We start from the raw sequence: 22,506 nt of genomic DNA on the forward strand, positions 1-22,506 counted from the left end.
TAATAGAGGTGTTTAAACCAGTTACATTTATGTTATTTATATTCATTGTAATTATTGATAACATTGGATTTATAGCTAATACCCATTTTCCTCTTTGCTGCCTATTTTGGCACAGGTAATATATTAACATAATTCTTCTTTATTTATTGGTTTATTAGCTATATCTTTTTTGTTTGTTTTTGTAGTGGCTGCCTTAGGATTTATAACAGATACCTTTTTTTTTTAAAGATTTATTTATGCATACAAGAGTTGGGGTACAGGCCATAGATGTGGGGGGTGAGAGGATTCACCAGAGAGAGTGGGGAACAGAACAGGCAGAGTGACTGAAATACATTGCTGAAGGCAGCAGTGGGCGAGACAGGAGAGGTCTGCTGCGCCATGTGGGTAGCTCCCTGCCTGGCCAGGGATTGAACTTGTGCTGCAGAGGCTGTGGATTGCTTCATAGTGCGGTGCTTAACCCCTTGCGCCACCAGGGAGGCCCCTATAACATATATCTTTTAACCTGTCGTGGTCAACCATCCTCACTTTGCATAATTCTGTGTTAACTTAAGCTTGTGCATCTTGGAACCACCTCTTTATTCTGCATGGTTCTGTAATAACAGTCACTTCTCAAATTATGGTCATAGTATTGATATGCACAGGTTGCTTAATACTGTGTAAAGTAAGCACTGCTTGCATATCACTTTGCGTACAGTATAAAGATTTTATGATAGTATACTTTTTTCATCCCTCATGTACAAGCTTCACCTTTGTGCTATTATTGTAATACATTCTTTTTTTTTTTTTTTAAGATTTATTTACTTAGGCATACAAGAACTGGGGTACAGGCCAGAGGTGTTAGGGGTGAGAGGATTCACCAGAGACAGAGTGGGGAACAGAACAGGCAGACTGACTGAAATACACTGCTTAGGGGATGGGAGCAGAGGGCAAGCCAGGAGAGATCTGCTATTCATGTGGGCAGCTCCCTGGCTGGGAATTGAACTCATGCTGCGGATAGCTTCACGGGTAGCGTCTTAACCCCTTGTGCCGCCAGGGAGGCCCTGTAATACATTCTATTTCTGTATTTGTTATAACCCAAACAATACGTTATTAATTTTACTTTGAACAGTATGATTTTTTAAAATATGGAAAAATTATATTTTCCACATATTTACCATTCCTGGTACTTATGTGCAGATCCAGATTTTCATCTGGTTATTTTTTCCCTTTACCTAAAGAACTACTTTAATATTTTTTATACTGTCTATCTGTTGGTTATGAATCAGCTATTTCTAGCCTTACGTAACGTATGGAGATTGCCTGCTTACATTGGTGGGTCTTTTTTCAGCCTCGGGTAGTTTTCTCACATGCCTGTGCTGATCAGAACTCAGCTGGATGCTTGAGTGAATCCTTTGTAGATCTCTGAAACTCTGTGTAACTGTCTCCTTTTTGTTACTCCTGCAAATATTAGCTATTTGATTCCCTGAACTCCCAACTCTTCCATTTTACTCCCTAGACTCCACCTACTTTTCTCATCCCTGCACTGTCATTTGGAGGAAACTCTCCATGGAATAATATGGAGCAATCATAGGGCATGTGACCTTTCTTGCCCCACTCTCTTAGGCATCTTTCTCCCAAGATGCATCTTTATCCCAATGTCTGAATACCATTGTTTTGTGTGTATTTTTTCTTTTTAGTGGAAAGATACATCCTGTCCATGTTATACTCCATTCTGACTAAAAGCAGATATCTCCAGATATCATTTTTTTTATGAACATAGTTTTTCATGTAGTTATGAGCATATAAAATACGTGTAATTTTGTATATGCTTTTTGTTTTTCTTAATAGTGTGGTATAGCATTTTCCATGTTTTTACATACTTTTAATAAAATATAATTATGGCTTTGAGAAGTACTCAAATACATGCATTATTTATTTAGTCCTATGTTATTATTATTTAACTTTTTCTCTTCTGAAGTATCTGGCTGCTCTTCTAAATATTCCCAATATCTTGATTATAGTGCTCCTGATATGGAAGAAATATTAACAGAATCAGACGTAAAATTGGATGGTGTCAGACAAAAGATACTGCAGGTAGCCCAGGAACTCTCAGGGGAAGACATGCATCAATTCCATAGAGCCATTACTACAGGTAAGTCTAGGTTCATTTCAATGGTAACATTTTTTTAAAAAAGATTTATTTATTTATTTATACAAGAACTGGGGTATAGGCCAGAGGTGCGGGAGTGTGAGAGAATTCACCAGAACAGAGTGGGGAGCAGAACAGGCAGACGGACCAAAAACACTGCTGAGGGGAGCAGCGGGTATGACAGGAGAGGTCTGTCACATCATGTGGGTGTCTCCTTGGCTGGCCTGGAATCGAACCTGCGCTGCAGAGGCTGCGGACAGCTTCACAGTGCTGTGCTCAACCCACTGCACCCCCAGGGAGGCCCAATTTTTTTTTTTTTTTATATTGGTGGTATACTACATGATTTATGTATGAGTTGCATGAATTTGAGTTGCATGAATTTAATTGACACTTAGTGAATATTGTGGGCTTTAAAAATTAGGACTTCTGGGGCGTCTCTGGTGGCACAGGGATTGAAGTCTCAGCACTGTCAAGCTATAGCTAGCCACTGTGGCATGAGTTCGATCCTCGGCCAGGGAGCTAACCCACATGGCGCAGCAGAACTCTTCTATCTCACCTGCTGCTCCCCTCAGCAGTGTATTTCAGTAGATCTGCCTGTTCTGCTTCCTACTCTGTCTGTGGTGAATCCTCTTACCCCCTGCACCTCTGGCCTACATCCAAGTTCTTGTATGCCTAACTAAATAAATGAAAGTAAATCTTCGAAAAAATTAGGACTTCTGAAAAGTAATGTAAAGGTAACTCAAAATGCTTAATTGAATTTATTATTTTTCTAGCGATATAGTAATGGTCATGGATAGATTTTATTTTGTCATTGATAAGTTTTAATATAGCAGTTGAGAAAAATAGATTTAGTAGAATGAACTTTATTCTTGACTGTGAAGGGTATTCTGTCTGAGCACATGTCATTTTTCCCATAGGGAGAAATGGCATTAAGTTTTAGTTTTAATAGGTTCATTAAAGTTTTAGTTTTCATAGGTTCATTAAAGAGTATCACCTAGTCAGGTGTACCTCAATATCTCATAGTGTAAGTCTGTAGTGGGAATCATGGGGTAGTTCTGGGTTTTATATACTTAAAAAGGTTCAGGGAGTACTGGGTCTTGGTGCTTATCGTCATTTGTAAATTGGATAAATTAGCTAAATTAAAGTACTTGATTCTTTTTTGTCTTTCTCAATATGAATTTACTGATGGGAAAGAGTATATAATGCAGAAAGCTAAAGTCAGATTGATTCACATTTATAAAAGTATATGAAAGTTGTATATTTCTTTACATTGAATGGCTGATTCCACTGGGTTTAGGTTATTTCAGTAGTGAAAAATTAATTCATTGAGTTCATAAGAACTCTAATGTCAATATATGTGTCCAGTTCTAGTCTAAATATTTATAATGTCAGCATTTGTTTTTCAGAAATGTCAACCTGTAGTGTTAAAATGTCTTTTCATATCTGTAAGAGAAATACTTGCATATATCGTTTAAAGTTGGGGTATGTTATTAGAAACTGAAGTGATAACTCATACAACTCTTTGAAGAATCATTATAGTATATTCCCAGCGAAGACACATTCTCACAATGATGGTTTATTATTTACTATCAGGGATTTATTTGGTTTCTTAACAGCATACATAATAAAAAAGATTTAATGTATTTAGTTTGTATTGTCAAGTGATACAACCTCGAATGTGACAAACTTGGCAGGTTGATAGAGATCAGAGGTATTTGTGGAAAGAAAGGTGATGTGAGAACTAACATAAGACTCTAGAAGAAAGCATGAGAATATCTTAATGAATTTGTGGTAGGAATCAGTTTTTTTTTTTAAGATTTATTTTATTTATACAAGAACCTGGGCACAGGCCAGAGGCGCAGGAGGGCGAGAGGACTCACCAGAAATAGAGCGGGGAACAGAACAGACAGGCTGATGAAATACACTGCTGAGGGGAGCAGTGGGCAAGACAGGAGAGGTCTGCTCGCCTTGTGGGCTGCTATGAGGCTGGTGGGGATCGAACTGGCACTGCAGAGGCTGCGAAGAGCCTCACAGTGCTGCACTCAAATGCCTGCGCCACCAGGGAGGCCCAGCAGTCAGTTTTTTTATGACAAAAAGAAAAATGGATTAGTTGAATTTCATTAAAATTAGGAAATTTTCTTTTTCAAAAGATGTCTGAAGTCTGACTAACATAAATATATGTTACATAAAGGACATTTTGTTGGGCAAAAGAGAATCATTTATGAATCTATGTGAATTTCAAGGAACAAAATTAGGGAGCTAAAAGACTTAGTGGTTACTTGGGGATCAAGCTTGGGGGCAGGGGTTATTGACTAGGGGGCAGGAGGGAATCCTTTGGAGTGGTAAAAATGTTTTATATAGGTACATAGATATCATGCATATATAAAATGTTACCAAGATATATACACTTAAGGTTCATATACTTTATGTAAATTGTTGACTGCTGACTTCTTAGCTCCTTTTTCCAGAGCAGTTCTTTGTATCGGGAGATGACATCAATAATAATTTACTGCATGACAGTCCTGAGGTAGAAATATGTACCATGTCGAGTGTAAATAGCTTCGTTGTTTATATTAATGTTACTAAGCCAAAATCCCTTTGGTGAGGTTTTTCTTGGGCACTGTGTCATTTCTAGTTGGATGCAGGGCAGATATGTTTGTGGCAATTTTTGCCTTGTTCCATCCAATGTCCTGAAATTTTTATATGCCTCTTCTAGTAGGGGTGGAGTGGGGAGGAGGTAAGCTGGAACATCCAGCGTATTCACTTCTGTCAGTTCTCAGGGTTGATTGAAATCCAAAAGTCGCATCTCAAGACTGCAGGTATATTGTAGATCTTTTCAGGGATATAGATTAGGAGAAGTGGTACTTACCATTTGTTTATAGGTGAATATTATAGTCCCAGTGAATTACTATTACTGCTTACTCCTCCACAGCTTTATCCGTACTAGAGAGTAGATCCATGTAGGAAAATATCTTAGTTACAGTAGTACTGCTATGTATAAATAGGTATACATGTGTAATCTTGAGGGTTACCAGGTGGTTGAATTGGTGGTGGGGAAACAAGTTGGTTCTCCTAGTTTCGAGGAAGTTCTTGATCTGAAGAAGCAGATCTGAATGTCTGAATGTCTTACTTCATCAGAATAAATGAGAAATTCCATCCTATACCTTCTTCAAGTGTCCTAATTAACCTCGATAATTAAAGACAAGTGTTTGAATAACTTCCATAATGATTATTTTTTTCTATTACATCATGCATTAAGCCTGTGTTGTAAAAATTCTTGGCAATGTAATAAATATAATAAAAGGAGGATGTCTATTGTGGTCAATAGACATCCACTGTTCAATTTATACTTAAAAGTTTTGCATTTTTATAAAAATTTGTGTATTTTCCTTTTAGTGTTGATGCTTCATCTTATGGTACCATATTTTTCATATCTTGAGTAAACTTTTTAATTCCATTTTAGTCCTTCAGTAAGCCCTGCTGATCCTGACAGCTTTAAAGTTCCCTCACATATGTGGTTGAAAATTCTAAATTTCCTTTTTTTTTTAGCCTAAATAACAGTCTATTAAGTATGTCTTTCATTCATCAATGAGGAAAGTATAAGGAAATAATTTTTTTTTAAAGATTTATTTATTTATATAAGCACTGGGTACAGTCAGAAGCGCAGGAGGGTGAGAGAATTCACCAGAGCCAGAGTGGGGAGCAGAACAGGCAGACTGACAAAGTACACTGCTGAGGGGAGTAGTGGGAGCGGCAGGAGAGGTCCGTGCACCATGTGGGACCCTCTCTGGCGGCTGGGGATGAATTGGTGCTGTAGAGGCTGCGGGCAGCTTCACAGCCCAGCGCTCAACCGCTGCGCCATTGGGGAGGCACTAAGGAAAGAATTTAAACGAGACAAGGGCCAGATAGATACAAAACGAAACCTACAAAGTTGTACTTGGATTTTAGAAGGAAAAAAAACCAAACTGAAAAATGGATAAAGCTTAAAAAGAATCCTAATTTCTGTTAAAAAAAAAAAAAAAACAGAAATGGAGGAAAAAAACGTAAAAAAGACACTGAGCCAGTAGTATATTTCTTAAAGCAGGAAGGAAACACTGCACTCTTGAACATTTAATAAAACAGGAGCAATCTTCAAATTTTTCTACACTACTGTTTCATTGAGGATTATTATAAATCAGTATCATGCTATTTAAGTTTTTATTTATAATTGGTAAGTTTTCTTTGAAGATTACTTACTGATTAAAATGTAAGGATTCCCTTTATCTCACTTTTCTAGCAGTTTTTAAAAGAAAATGAGGTTCTTTAAATTGAAGCAATAAAGATGTGTTTTTCTAACAAGTAACAAGATGTGTTTTTCTAACAAGGTAACAAGTAAAGCAGTCAGATAAACAGGTATCTGGGACTTAAAAATTTGCTGACAGATTTTTTTTTTAAATAAAATAAGCTTCTTTATAATTAGGGTAGCATTAACAATATGATGCTTATGAATAGCTTGCTGCTCGTAATTGTTAAATGCTTGTTTTGGTATTACTCCAAATAGTTGTTCTTTTGACTTGAAGATAAAACAATTCTGGCAATGAACTAAAGCAGTTCTGTGCTTTTCCTCATTAAGAATAGTGCTAATGGCACGCAGAGCATTTCCCTAGGGGATACTTGTGTGAGCTCAAACATTGAGTATCCTACTAATAATTGAACAACAACAAAAAGTTAGGTCTGTTTTCTACACATTTCTTATCAGAGTAGATTACAGATTGTCCCAAGGGATGGCTAAACAAATGAGCAAATAATTAGTTGCTTGAAATAAATCACTTACAAAATTTTTTGTACCCTATCATGTTTTTTTTTTTTTTTTTCCTGTTGAAAATGTAACAGTTGGTGGAAAATGTCTTCCATCTCAAAGGAAAAAAAAAAATCTCATCTTTTTCTTCAAAGTTTATATCACTATGATGATAAAAACTGTCACTGTGTTTGAGGCATTTTGGTGCATGAAACTTAAGTTCAGTCCCTAACTGATATTTTAATTCTATCTGAAATGCGAATGATAGCCGTCAGAGATATCTTTTTAAACTAGTGTTCTTTATGTTCTTGATCTCATTTAATCTTGGCAGCATCTCTAAGTCATAGATACTATTTTTACCATTTCGCAATTGGGGAAATTGAGGCTTATTGTTATGATGCTTGTCCACAGTCACATAAGTGTTTTTTTTTTTGGTTTCTTATGTGGATTTAATTTACCTACTGGTTTTAGAACCTAACCCTTAGTGAAAACTTCATCTTAATCTCCTAAATGTTAATATATTTCTTAAAAACCCAGCACACATTATAGTTCTATGTTTTCTCCCATAGCACTTTTTGGCATGCTATGAAAGCACGTATTTCGCTATTGTCTCTCCTTCTCTACTAGCATAAGATTCTACAAGTTTCTGTAATAGCTTTTTGTTGTTTCTTAATGTATATCACATATTTAATAGGTGTTTGATAAATACTGACAGAATAAAGAAAAAAACTAAAAAACAAAATAAAAAAAAGTATAGGGGAAAGGGAATAGTCTAGGAAAACCTGTACCTTTCTGGCTTGACCATCTGATTGAATGGGGATGTTATTTGTTAAGAGGAGAAAACGGGATGATGGAATGGGTTTGGGGTGTTATTAATTAGGAATTTGGGGGATCCATGTAGCTACCTAATACAGTTGGGTCTAGAGAACTCGGGTCTAGAGAACTCAGGTCTAGAGAATAGGTCTAGAGAACTGAGGATATAGGGCTACTCTGCAATTGTAGCCTTAGAGTGATCAGCTTATAAGCAGTATTTGGATTTATAGACATGGGTAAGATTGCCCAAAGAGAGTGTAGAGTGAGAAGAAAGGCAAAGATTGGATTCTGGGGAACCTTAACTAATGGAAATAGAATATTTTGTGAAATCACATCCCAGAAGAATCAAGAGAGGATAGGATTCAGAGATTTGGTAGATTGACAAATCTGTTCTTATTGTGCCCTGAGAAATTGGTATGGAACATAGGGCTGTGGTTTAGAATTGACGGGGAGTGGGAGATACAGAAATGACTGAGTGGAACAAGGGTAGAAACTTAACCAGGAATATTTATTTATTTATTTATTTATTTAAATAGAGGCATCTTTATTTATTTATTTGTTGTTTATACATGCACTGGGTACAGTCAGAAGTGCGGGAGGGTGAGAGAATTCACCAGAGCCAGAGCGGGGAGCAGAGCAGGCAGAAGGACCGAAGTACACTGCTGAGGGGAGCATCGGGCGGCAGGAGAGGTCTGCGCGCCATGTGGGACCCTCCTCCGGTGGCCTGGGAGCTGCTGGGGATCGAACCAGCGATGCAGAGACCGCGGGCAGCTTCGCAACCCAGCGCTCAACCGCTGCGCCACCGGGGAGGCCCTAACCAGGAATATTTAAAAGTTATGCTACTCATTTTTGAAAGTTTACTTGATCAATAAAGGTGATCAGAAATATAGCTATGGAAATGAATGAAGTATAAAATTAGAGTCATTATTAGGATTTTGCTACTTAGTTGCATCAGAATGATAATTGGAGAAGCAGGACACAATAATTCATTTTGATACAGTGTTACGGCCATTTTGGTTGTTAAAAACATATTTTTGTGTGTTGATAGAATATAATTAACTGATGAGTAGTAAAATTAATAAGTAAATTTTAGCATATTTAGTTTATCTCAGGTAAAGATTCTATGATACTGGATTGTTTTGCTACTACTGGCATAATAAAATGCTACAGGTTAAATGATTTAAATACAAAGTTGTTTTCTCACAGTTCTGGAGGCTTGAAGTACTAGAACAAGGTGTTGGCAAGATTGGTTTTTTCCTGAGGCTTCTCTTTGATTTAAGACTGTTTGTGCCCTCACATGTTAATTCTCTGTGCATGAGCATCCCGGTGTCTATCGTAACTACACCAGTCTGTTTGAATTAGAGCCTACCCTAAAGGCCTTATTTAAGATTAATGACCTTTTAAAGGCCCTATCTCCAAATGCAGTCACATTTTGAGGCACCAGTGGTTAGGGCTTCAAAATATGAATTACAGGAGGATATAATTCAGCTCATTATATACTTTTTGGTTTGTGAACTACAGCTAGGAAGCAGCTGCAGGATTTGCTAATTTTTGGAGGGAAAACTAGGGAGTTGCTTTCATTCCAGGGATGGAGAAAGGGAATTCTCGTACGGCTGAACTTTAGCTCTTTTCTGTAAACCACCAAAAGAAATGGCCTGTCTCAGAAGCAGTTACTATTGGGAAGTCTACCGAGAAACAAGGATATAAGCAGGTGTTTCATGCAAAGCATATTTCTTAGGTTGCAGTACTAGGGTTTGTGGTGGTTCCAGAAGATTTGCTTTATTTGAGACCTAATCTCTGGTGAGAAGGGGAGAAGCTCTCTGCAAATAAGGAAGAGGCCTGGGCTAAGGGAATTTGTCTTCTGTCTTGTGAAATGTCCTCCACCACCACCAAGTAACACCATAAAACCCCTTTCTTTTCTCCTTCTAATCCCTATATCTCAATGGTTGATGAGCTAGGAACTGAAACTTGGTGAGTGGTAGGAGAGGAGGAAGTGTAAATGGAGGCAGGCCTGTGAATCCCAACACTGGCAGGATCTTCAGTTTCCTGTTGACTCTCATTTTAACGGAGGAAGTACCAGGGAGAGTTTGTTGATCTCCAGTATCATGGCTTAGACCAAGGACATCACTTAATTCGAGAAAGAAAAATGAAAAGATCTTTTCAAACACCATCTAAAAATCTAGAAATGACTTGAGTTAACAGAATGATATGGTGAATAATTTATGCTGTATCTTACAAAACTTGGTAAAGCAGTTTTATGATATATGTAGTTTAAAGTAGTAATGGAATAAAGAATTATTTATAATTTGGGGTTTATATATTGATTTATAGAATTTGGATTCCTGTTAAAATATTTTGACTGTCATTCCAAAGGGGATTGACAGTGCTGATGAATTATCTACTGCAGATTTGGGTCTCATGTTTCATGCTATTCAGTGAGATAGGAGGACATGTAATCCCATATTATTAGGATAGTCATCTCTGGGGGAATTACAAGATTGCTACTAATTTTTCTACTCACTCAGGTTTGCTTTTAACTCATAAAACTTACTCAGTGGGTGAGAGAGAGAGAAGCTTTGCTGCCAGACAGACCTGGGATTATGTGCTCTGCTACTCCTTAGATCTGCAACCTTGGAACAAAATATACAACCTGTTTGGATTTCAGCTTTCTTACCTGTAACATGGGAAGAGGAATAGCTGCCTCATGAATTGTTTTGAAAAATAAATACGTTTATGGAAAGCATTTCTTCATTTGTTTGACACATAACCATTAACAAATGCTTGTTCTCCTCCGTCATGGAATTTATGCAGAATGAATTTGTGTTAAATTTTAAAGTTTATTTTCATTTTGGATAGAAACTCAGTCATACTGATATGCTCTGCTCCTCAGTGCTAGAGTAAAAAGTCTCACTCAGACAAAATCCAAATTAGCAGAATTGGGTTGAAGTTTTATTGTTGGAGTATAATTGTATTTACTTTACAAAGCTGAGGCTTACAGGTTATCTTTATTTTTGTTGTTTTAGCAGAGTGGCCTGTATATAAACCTAGGTCTGATTTTACTTTAACATTTCAGTGACATGGTGAAGCTAATTTTTAAACAAAATCAGGTGGTATTCCTATAAATGATTATAAATGCAATTTAAAAATTGGGATATAGTTTACATACCATAAGATTAACCCTTTTAAACTGTAGAATTTAGTGGGTTTTAGCAGCTAAGCACAGTGTTGTGCTGCTGTCAAATTGCAATATATTTCTGTCATCCCAAAAAGAAATTGCCTACCCGTTAGCAGTCACTTTCCATCTCCCCTCCCTCACCCCAGTAACCACAAAGCTAGGCCACTTTTAATCTGCTTTCTGTCCCCATGGATTTGCCTATTCTGGAGAGCTCATAAAATTGAATCATGCAATATATGGCCTTTTGTGTTGGCTTCTTTCATTAAGCATAATATTTTCAAGGTTCAGCTATGTCACAGCATGTATCAGTCTACTTTATTCCTTTTTATGACTGAATAATACCCCGTTGTACATGTATATCAGTTCATTTGTTGTGGTCATTTGGGTTGCTTCAACTTTTTGGTTATTGTGAATAATACTGCTGTGGACATTTTCCTGCAAGTGTTTGAACATATGCTTTCATTTCTCTTGGATATATACCTGGGAGTGAAATTGCTGAGTAATGTCAAAAAACTTTTTCAAGCACTTAAAACCTGGAAAGAAATTCAATTTTGTAAGGAAATCTGTGTCTTGCCTATATACCTTTATATATGGTTTTTGATGGAGATTTGGACTAAATGTATATTGCTTAAATATAAAAATAATCAAGTCATTAATTGTGTTCCCTTGTATATGTTCTGATAGGGAGAAAGAGGAGAAAAATAACAAATTACATAAAAGCAACCTACAGACTTATGTCCTACTGGCAGCTGGTTCCATAAATAATCCCAACTGGATTTCATCCAAGACAAAAGCAGAGGGGAAGGCATTGTTTGATGGAATATGGCAGTAGGTTGAAAATTTTCACCTTGGGGACTATTCACTGAAAATAGCGGATGTCCTTTTCATCAAGTTGCAACATGACTTGTTTAAACATCCTTTTACCTACATGTGACCAAAAATACTTTTCAGTGTTTGGGGCTCAATGTCCTTGAACTTTCTCGATGGTATATCATGAACCATGATATCTATGGAGTAGAAATAATCACCTTACCTCTGAAGTAACTTAAATGACACGTATCCCAAGGACAATTTAAATAATGACTTCAGATATACTTGAAAATGTAGTATTTGACAGCTCCCCATGTTAACTGTGACTAACACCACAGAGGGCTCTTGTTCCATAACCTCTTTTTCCCACAGTAAAAAACAAAATTCTAAACTTTTTCAGTTTGAACTCTAAACTTGTAAGAATATCGCTTTTTTCATGGACTTAATTCCAAAGTACATTAAATTGACCATCTGGGTAGTCTGAATATTCACTCCAGATTTTAAGGTATTTTTGTCCAAGTTTAGTTTGATAAAACTTGTGTAGAGGAGCAAGGTGAGATTTTAGTAGCAATTTACTAGAGGTTTTTTCCTATCTTTGGGGATGAGAAAAGGAGCATAGCCATGAAAGGAGTGATCTTTGATAATACTTGCCAACTGAAACATTTTATTGAAATGTAAGTTTCATGTAGTGGGTATAAGGAAACAAACGCTGCCTTGACTAGGGTGTATCAAACTTTTAAACATTTTACATGTAGAAAAAGATTTGAGAGAGGGCATGGGATCATGAAAGTATTTACTATGAGACACTAGAAAATAAGGTTAAATAAAGTGTGAAGAAGAGTAAACTGGGGATTTAGTGGGGGAAAAAGTGAGAAAAACTAAATATGTTTTATGTTCCAGAATTTATATGGAGTTGAATATAAAGAAGCAAATAAGCAGGGAAGGGCATGAATTTTTAAATTATAGAAGCTTTTTTTTTTACTACTCACTATAAGACCTGGGTGAATTTTTTAACTTCGTTGAGCTACAGTGTATTCATTCATAAAGGAAGGGTAGTACTACAGCCTTGTAAATTTATAATGAGCATTAAAAGGATGTAAAGTAACAGATATGTGTTGACACTCAAGACTTAGTAAACTCTACTATTGTTTTATTTTTTAAAAAGACTCAGAAGCTTCTAGGTATATATACAAAAGAATTGAAAGCAGGGACTCAAGCAGATATTTATATAACCTTGTTCATAGCAGCTTTAGTCACAGTATCCAAAAGGTGGAAGCAACTCTGTCCATTGAATAACTGGATAAGCAAAATGTCATATGTCAATGGCATATTTTTCATCTTCATAATGATGTAAATTCTGACATATACTATAACATGGGTGAACCTTGAGGACAGTATGCTAAATGAAATCAACCAGTAAGAAAGGGACAAATACTGTATGATTCTACTTATATGAGGTACCTAAAGTAGTCGTATTCATAGACAAATAAGAATGCTGATTTTCAGAGGCTAAAGGAAAAGGGGAAAGCATAGTTACCATTTAATGGGTACAGTTTCAGTTTTATAAGATAAAAAGAGTTCTGGAGATGAAAGATGGTAGGCATGGTTGCAAAAAAAAAAAGTGAATGAACTTAATACCATAGAAAGTACGTTATAAAGTATTTAATGTAGTAAATTTTATGTTATTTAGGCTACTTGGTCAATTTAGTATTATTTCATATGCTTTTGTTTGGCTCACAGGGATAAAACAACTCTTTACCGCTTAAAGAATTCAGCCATTGCTTTTCCCATTCACAAAGGAACAATGTTTTACTGTGTATAGGTTCTCCTGTAGTTTGTATCTTTGTTAAAGTTCATTCAGAATCAGGACTAGCTTGCCTTTTCACTGCTTTTTTTTCCCTATCCTCTCCCATTACTGAAACTTAATTTTTTTTTCTTTTCACTATACGAGGCATTTCAAATCTATGGTCCCTGCCTTAATAGGAATTAAACCCCATTCCTATTCTTGCATGTCCAAACACTCCTTAAAGAACTCTGTTAAACAAAGTCCTGCTTAATAGTCCTGGGATGCTATTCTTAAGCATCACGACAAACCTATTCTCTTTCCTTAAACATGATCTAATTCTTAAACATAGTAAAAATAGTGGAGTATGTAGCAAAATTTGTTCCCACAAAATGATTTAAGCCACCTTACTTAGAAAGGTGTTGTCATTAGAATCCTTTCCATGCTGTTTTAATTAACAAGTTTCCCTTGTTTACCACTGTGTTAATGATTATAGTTTATATAGTGTTTTAATTATTTCTCTACTGTATTTTGTGCTTTTTCCCAAAATGTACAGAATAAAACTTGTGTTAACATAAAGAATGTTAGGATCAATTTGGACATTATACAAATATTGGTTTCTGTACCCATCTTTAAAATGTAACACTTTGGGGCCTCCCCTGGTGGCACAGTGGTTGAGTGCTGGGCTGTGAAGCTGCCTGCAGCCTCTGCAGTGCCGGTTCGATCCCTGGCCGCCGTCGAGGGTCCCACATGTCACGCAGACCTCTCCTGCCATTCCTGCTGCTCTCCTCAGCAGTGTATTTCATCCCTTTGCCTGTTCTGTTCCCCGCTCTGGCGAATTCTCTCACCCTCCTGCGCTTCTGACTGTACCCAGTACTTGTATGCATAAATAAATAAATAAATAAATAAATAAATAATTTTTTTTTTAAATAATAAATTTTATTTTTATATTCCCCATACAATTGCAGCCTCCCCATTCTGACCCCAATCCCTCCCCTCCCGCCCCCGCCCCCCTAAAAGTGTCTCTGGTTCATAGTTTTTTGTTGATTTTGATTTTCACTTTCTTATAGTTATTCATTTTCCTGGTCCCTTATTTAAGTTTTCTAGATTCCTGCTATGAGTGAGACCATCCGGTATTTTTCTTTTTCTTTTTGGCTTATTTCGCTGAGCATGATCCCTTCCAGCGCCATCCATGTTGCTGGAAATTGATGTGTTTATCTTTTTTGAATGCTGAGTAATATTCCATGGTGTATATGTACCACATCTTCTTGATCCAGTCATCTATTTTTGGGCATTAGGGTTGTTTCCAAAGCTTAGCTATTGTAAACAGTGCTGCTATAAACATAGGGGTGCAGGTGTTCTTTGGAATTGATGTTTCTGTGTCCTTTCGGTAAATACCTAGGAGTGGAATTGCTGGATCATATGGAAGCTCTATGTTTAGTAGGTCCAGAAATCTCCACACAGCTCTCCACAGTGGTTGGACCAGTTTGCACTCCCACCAACAGTGCAGAAGAGTTCCTTTTTTTCCACACCCTCGCCAACATTTGTTGTTGCTAGTTTTTTTTAATATGTGCCATTCTCACTGGTGTAAGATGGTATCTCATGGTAGTTTTGATTTGCATTTCCCTGATGACAAGTGATGTTGAACATTTTTTCATATGCCTGTTGGCCATTTGCATTTCCTCTTCAGAGAAGTTTCTTTTTAGCTCTTCTGCCCATTTTTTGACTGGATTATTTTCTTTGTTGTTGTTGAGTCTCATCAGCTCTTTGCAGATTTTTGTGATCAGTCCTTTATCATTAGTGTTGTGTGCAAAAATGTTTTCCAGTTGGTGGGGTTTCTCTTTGTTTTTGTTATTGTCTCTTTTGCTGTGCAGAAGCTCTTTAATTTGATGTAGTCCCAGCTGTTTATCTTTGCCTTCACTATCACTGCTTTGGGTGATGTGTCTGTAAAGATGTCTTTGATGTGCAAATCACGTAGTGTTTCGCCTATATTTTCTTCTATGTATTTTATGGTTTCAGGTCTTATGTCTAGTTCTTTAATCCATTTTGAGTTGATTTTTGTGTATGGTGTGAGGTAGTGGTCAAGCTTCATTCTTTTGCATGTAGCGACCCAGTTTTCCCAGCACCATTTATTGAACAAACTTTCTTTGCTCCAATGCATAGTCTTTGCTCCTTTGTCAAAGATTAGTTGACCATAAATCTGTGGGTTTATTTCTGGATTTTCTATTCGATTCCATTGGTCTGTATGTCTGTTCTTGTTCCAATACCATGCAGTTTTGATGATTATGGCTTTGTAGTATAGTTTGAAGTCTGGGAGTGTGATGCCTCCATTCCCTTCTTTTTTTTTCAGGAGAGCTTTGGCTATTCGGGGTTTTTTGTGATTCCATATGAATTTCATCAATAATTGTTCTATTTCTTTGAAGAATGACATTGAAATTTTGATTGGAATAGCATTGAATCTGTATATTGCTTTTGGAAGGATGGCCATTTTAATAATGTTTATTCTTCCAATCCATGAGCAGGGGATGTCTTTCCATTTCTTTGTGTCTTCTTCTATTTCTTTTAACAGTGTTTTATAGTTTTCTTTGTATAGGTCCTTTACCTCTTTTGTTAGATTTATTCCCAAATATTTGATTTTTTTTGTTTCAATAAAAAAAGGGATGGTTTTTTTGATTTCTTCTTCAGATTTATTGTTTGTGTATAGGAAGGCTACTGACTTTTGCGTGTTGATTTTGTATCCTGCCACTTTATTGAACTGATTGATGAGTTGAATTAGTTTTTCTGTGGAGTTTTTGGGGTTCTCTATGTATATTATCATATCGTCTGCAAATAGTGATAGTTTGACTTCTTTTCCTATTTGGATTCCTTGGATGTCTTTCTCTTGTCTTATTGCTCTGGCTAGGACTTCCAGTATTATATTGAAAAGCAGTGGTGAGAGTGGACATCCTTGTCTTGTTCCAGATCTTAATGGAATTGCTTTCAGCTTTTCACCATTGAGAATGATACTGGCTGTTGGCTTGTCATAGATGGCCTTTATGATGTTGAGGTATGTTCCTTGTATCCCAAGAATTTCAAGGGCTTTTATCATGAATGGGTGTTGCACTTTGTCGAAAGCTTTCTCAGCATCTATTGATATTATCATATGGTTTTTATATTTCTTTTTGTTGATGTGTTGGATAACGTTGATTGATTTTCGGATGTTAAACCATCCTTGTGTCCCTGGAATGAATCCTACTTGGTCGTGGTGAATTATCTTATGGATACATTGTTGGATTCTGATAGCTAAAATTTTATTGAGGATTTTTGCATCAGTGTTCATTAGGGAGATTGGCCAGTAGTTTTCTTTTTTTGTGTTGTCCTTGTTCGGTTTTGGTATTAGTGTAATGTTGGCTTCATAGAACGTGTTTGGTATTGTCCCTTCCTTCTCAATTTTTTGGAAGAGTTTGTGAAGGATAGGCACTAATTCGTCTCTGAATGTTTGGTAGAATTCATTTGTAAATCCATCAGGTCCTGGGCTTTTGTTTTTGGGGAGGTTTTTGATTACCATTTCAATTTCGCTAATTGTAATTGGTCTGTTTAGGTGTTCTATTTCTTCTTTATCTAGCTTTGGGTGATTGTAGAGTTGTAGGAATTTGTCCATCTCCTCTAGATTGTTAAACTTGTTTCCATATAACTGTTCATAGTAGTTACTGATTATTCTTTTGATTTCTGCTGTGTCCGTTGTGATTTCTCCTCTTTCATTGATGATCCTGTTTATTTGTGCTTTCTCCCTTTTTTCCTTTGTGAGCCTGGCTAGGGGTTTGTCTATTTTATTGATTTTTTTCAAAGAACCCGCTCTTGGTTTCATTGATCTTTTGGATTGTTTTTTTAGTTTCAATTTCATTTATTTCTGCTTTGGTTTTTATTATTTCTTTTCTTCTACTTGTTTTGGGGTTTTTTTGTTGTTTTTTTCCTAGATCTTTGAGCTTCGAGATTAGGTTGTTTCTTTGAGTTCTTTCTTGTTTTTTGATGTGAGCTTCTATTGCTATATATTTTCCTCTTATTACTGCTTTTGCTGCATCCCATACATTTAGGATATTGGTGTTCTTGGTGTATCTGTTGATGTTTGTCTTGTGCCCCAGTATGTGATCGATCCTGGAGAATGATCCGTGTGCGCTTGAGAAAAATGTGTACTCCGTTTTTTTGGGGTTTAGTGTTCTATAGATGTCTGTTAAGCCCAATTGCTCTAGGTCCTTATTTAGAGCTTTGGTTTCTTTACTTATTTTTTGCCTTGTTGATCTATCCATTGTTGATAGTGGTGTGTTGAAGTCTCCCACTACGTATGTGTTTTCTCTGATGTCTGTTTTCAGAGAGGACAACAGTTGTCTGATATATTTTGGTGCTCCTTCGTTTGGTGAGTATATGTTAATGAGTGTTATTTCTTCTTGAAGTATTGTCCCCTTGATCATAATGTAGTGACCATTGGGGTCTCTTTTTATCTTTTTGAGTTTGAAATCTGTTTTATCTGATATAAGTATAGCTGTTCCTGCTTTCTTTTTTGGTCCATTTGCTTGTAGGATTGTTTTCCATCCTTTAACTTTGAGCCTATTTTTATCTTTTGTAGCTAAATGTGTTTCCTGGAGACAGCAAAAGATTGGGTTTTGTTTCTTAATCCAGGCTGCAACTCTGTGTCTTTTTATTGAAGAGTTTAGTCCATTTACATTTAGAGTTAATATTGATATGTTAGCATCTGTATTTGCCATTGTGTTTGTCTTTCCTTTGATTTTATTTATTTATTCTTTTAATAACTTTTTTTTTGGCCTTCTTTCATTGTTATTCATCCCTCTGAGGTTCTGGCTTTAGGACTCCTTGTAGTATTTTTTGGAGTGGGGGTTTAGTTGTAATGAAATTCCGGAGTTTCTGTTTGTCTGGGAAGGTCCATATTCTTTCTTCAAAGAGGAAGGAGAGCTTTGTGGGATAGAGTATTCTTGGTTGGCATCAGTTTTCTTGGAGTCTGTTGACTATGTCCCTCTACTCTCTCCTTGCCCGTAGTGTTTCTTCGGAGAAGTCTGATGTCAGCCTGATTTGCTTTCCTTTGAATGTTATCTGTTTCTTCCCTCTTGCCAGCTTCATTATTTTTTCCTTGTCCTGGATTCTTGGGAGCTTTACTATTATGTGTCTTGCTGTATATTTCCTTTCGTCGTGGAAGTTTGGTGTTCTTCTTGCTTCTTGTATATCAATTTTCAGCTCCTTCTTCACATTTGGGAAGTTCTCTTCAATTATCTCTTTGAATATTTTCTCTGTTCTTACATCTCTCTCCTCTCCTTCTGGTATTCCTATAACTCTTATATTTCCTTTCCTCATGGAGTCAGATAGTTCCCGAAGTCTTTCTTCGTTCTTTTTCCTTCGTACTTCTCTTTCCTTTTCTGTTTTGGTTCTTTTTATTTCTGTGTCTTCAAGAGTACTTATTCGTTCTTCCATTTCATCTATTCTGCTTTCATTGCTTTTCCCAGAATTCTTTAGTTCTTCCATTAATTCTTTGATTTCCTGCATTTCTTTTACTTCCCTCTTTAGGGACTCAATTTCATTCTTCTGACCATTGTTTTCCCTCTCTAGGGACTCAATTGCATTCTTCTGATCGTTGATTATTTTTCCCTTATCATTGTTTTCCTTTATGACTTCTGTCAGTTTTTTAATCACGGCAATTTTAAATTCTCTTTCTGGAAGGCTCAGAAGTTCTTCCAAGTTATTGTCGTTGCAATCTGGGGGCTGGTTTTCTTTTTGTGGTGTGCTTTTTCCCTGAGGAGTTGCTAGGTTGCGTGTGGTTCTTCTACTCCCTACTGTCTGTTTTCTAATTTGCCGTATGCGTTGGGACACTGTGTTGTTGGGACTGGCCGGCATCTTGGGTGAGCTTCTCTGCTCCCCTCTGGTTCCTCCAGGAGCCATATGTCAGTTTCAAGCAGTCTTTACTGGAGAAAGGTCCCTGTTCTAAAATGCCGATGTGGGGACACACTCCCCTGTGCGCCTGGTCTGCCCCGGCGGTGGGTTCCTGCTCACCCTCTGGGCTTGGACTGCAGGCCAGAGGGGGTCTGGCGTGGGCGAACTTCCCCCGCTCACCTCTGGCTCCTGAGGAAGCCTTCTGCAGGTAGTCTTTACTGAAGAAATGTCCCTGTTCTAAAATGGTGATGTGGGACACACTCCCTGCGGGTCCGGTCTCAGGCACACTCTTCTGCGCTCCTGGTCTGCCCCGGCTGTGGGTGCTCGCTCCCCCTGTGGGCTCAGACTACTGGTCGGAAGGGGCCCGGCGTGGGCTAACTCCCCAGCTGGCCACTGGCTCCTCCAGGAGCCTCTGCTGGTTTCAAGTCGCTAGGCGGTGCCAGAGATCTCTCCTAGAGCCCTTGGGGAGCTGATTTTCCACCCCGTGGGACAGGGAACAGAGCGGGAATGGTAGGGTAAACCTCAACGGCTTTGGGGTGCTGTGTCTGCCTTGTGCCCCACCGTCGTGGGGAACCCACGCCCCTAATTTCGTGCCCCGGGTCTCAGTTCCAAAGCCCTCAGTTCCAGGACGCGGGCTGTAGCCCAGTTCAGTGGCGCGGGAATGGCGCCTTTTGAATCCCGCACCCGTGCCTGGGCGCCTGGTTCCTGCTCACTCAGTGAGGGCCTCCGCGCATCTCCCCGCAAGCCTAGGTCGCAGGCGCGGGGACCTGGGCAGCTGCGATCTGGATCCGCGTTTGCTTTTCAACTGCACTGCTTTTCAGCGCGATCCTGATCCCGATCCGCGTTTGCTTTTCCAGCGCGCTGCTTTTCCGCGCAAGCTTAGCGGGCGGCCCAGGGCTGTTTGCTGGTGCTGGTCTCCTCCTGGGGGGGGGCTCTCTTTAATGGCGCCTGGAGCTCACCCCCTCGGCGAATCCTGCAGGATTCTCCGCAGCTCCCGTTCACGGGGTGTGGTGGCTGAAATAGTTCCTTTCCACTCACAGTCCCGCTTGCTGTGTAGTTTGTTCTTGTTGGTCGTTGTAGTTTTTTTTTTTTCCTCCTCTCTGCTGGTCGGAGAGTGCCGACTTTGTGGGCGGGGGAGGGGAGCAGGGTTCTGAGCTTTCCTCCCTTCTGATCCTCTTTTATGGCAACTTTCTTCTTCGGGCAGTTTGCTGGAGTCACCGTTTATCTTCCGTGTCCCAGTTCTCACTGGGACCTGCCGCTTTTCCTCCCTATTAACCTTTTTTAATGGGTGATCTTACTCGCAGCGTCTCCTCGCCTCCATGTTGTCCTATTCCTAAATAAATAAATCTTTAAAAAAAAGTAACACTTTGAATTACAGCTTTTTTTGCATGAGTTGAGACTGATGATATAGGCGGGGATAAAATTAAGCAGGATTTTGTAAGCCATGTTATGATCTTTTGCTCTATATTCTAAGGACCATAGGGAACTATTCAGTCTTTAAGCAGGGATAATGTGGTCATAGTTCAATATTAAAAGGGCAAACAGTCGATGGTATGAGAGTGAATGGGAAGAGGTCAAGAATAGATAGGGGAATGCCTGGAGGCTTTTAGAATTGGCAAAAACAAAGGGGAGCATGTTTGGAAGAGAGATTGTGAAGTTGTTCTTGGTATTTATTTTGAGGTCCCGCTAATGGGATTGTCAAGTATACATTTGGAGCATAAGTAAGTCTACACCAAAGGTGGAAAATTTTGGATGGTAGCGTTAGTTGAAGCCATGTGGAGATGAATTTGAGAAAGCCTGGGATTAATAAGAGGCAGAGATAAAAGATGACATGGCCAGAGAGGTAGAAAAAGAGGAAAGCCAGAAACCAAAGGCAAACTTGTTTAAAGAAAGGAAGAAGGTATTTGAAATGCTGAATGCAGTTAACACTGAAAGAAATGTCTATTAGACTTATTAAATATGTTAATCCTAGTGAGAGCTGTATTGGTATAGAGATGGACCCAAGTTAGAATGAAGTAGATTGAAAAATGTGAGGTAAGGTTATTGAAGAAATGTAGCCAGCTACTTCAATAAATTTAACTGAAAGAGTGGAGAGAGATGAGGCAGTAGGTCTGAGGAAAGATAGGGCCAATGAATGGGAGAGGTCTGAGTGTGTTTAAATATTGACAGCATCCAGTAGAAAACGTAAGGTGGAACACTAGTACATTAAAGGGAGAATCTATAGTGAGCTTCCTGCTGAAATGGCATTTTCATCCTTAGCCTGGGTATAGTGACTGACTTCAAAAGATGCAACTCACCTCTGCTATAGTAGCAGGTAGGGGTGGAAGGAAACATAATACCATTATTTGTTTTTCTAATTTCCTATTGTTTTCACAGGGTGCAAACAAAACTATGCTATAATTTGAACAGGGAGAGTCCAGTATAAGGAATTAACTATTTAGGGATTACCTACTAAGAGGAAAACTGAACTCTACATCATAGACATGTTAGATAGAGGGAGCAGCCACTACTCCAGGGCTGAGGCAGATCATTCAAGGAGGGAACAAATCTGGATGAGTCCAGCCCTCATCTGCAGTCCTCTCACACCTCCCTCACATGAAGGTCTGGCCTGCTGGATGACAGAGAAGTTGCTAAGGCACTGCACTGGTGGAACTCTCTGGGAGGGTGCCATGCTGTAAAACTCCTTGCCTGAGGAGGAGGTGACTCAGAGGGAAGCTGCCACTGTGAGCTGCTGGTTGCCTCACACTTAAAGGACTGCTAAGAGGGTTGCTCCAAACAAGAAAGAGCTTTTTCTTCCTTTGCTGTCCAGCATTCTCTACCCACAAACCTTAATATTATTCTAGTTGGCAAAAGAAAAATGTTTCAGGGTCTATATTCTGTTATCCATTTCCTATAAATAATGAACCTGAAACAAGTTGACAAGTGGTACATATATTATTGGTCTTTTAAAGATTTTTTTTTTTTTTTTGCAGTAATGATGAACTTCTTTGTACATAAATCTTTGTGCACACATCATCTTGTTTAGCTCATTTTTAATGAGGCTAACTGTATTAATGCTTATTTAGGAATCTGATTAGTGGTCTTTAAGACTTGCTATTTGCTTT

The 22,506-nt window shown here is 38.1% G+C and overlaps 1 protein-coding gene across 1 annotated transcript in view; it reads left to right on the top strand.

Annotated features, from left to right (window-relative positions):
• Window positions 1-22,506, top strand: part of TSNAX (translin associated factor X) — a gene marked incomplete at both ends in the record, with an annotated part of 40,597 nt that overhangs the window by 12,644 nt on the left and 5,447 nt on the right. Inside the window, one exon of the mRNA XM_084254027.1 lies at window positions 2,001-2,131. Within this exon, the coding sequence (XP_084110153.1) occupies window positions 2,001-2,131 (131 nt within the window). The remainder of the gene's footprint in view (window positions 1-2,000; window positions 2,132-22,506) is intronic.

Source organism: Talpa europaea (genome assembly GCF_964194135.1).
Source record: "Talpa europaea genome assembly, chromosome: 14".
Taxonomy (NCBI): Eukaryota; Metazoa; Chordata; class Mammalia; order Eulipotyphla; family Talpidae; genus Talpa; species Talpa europaea.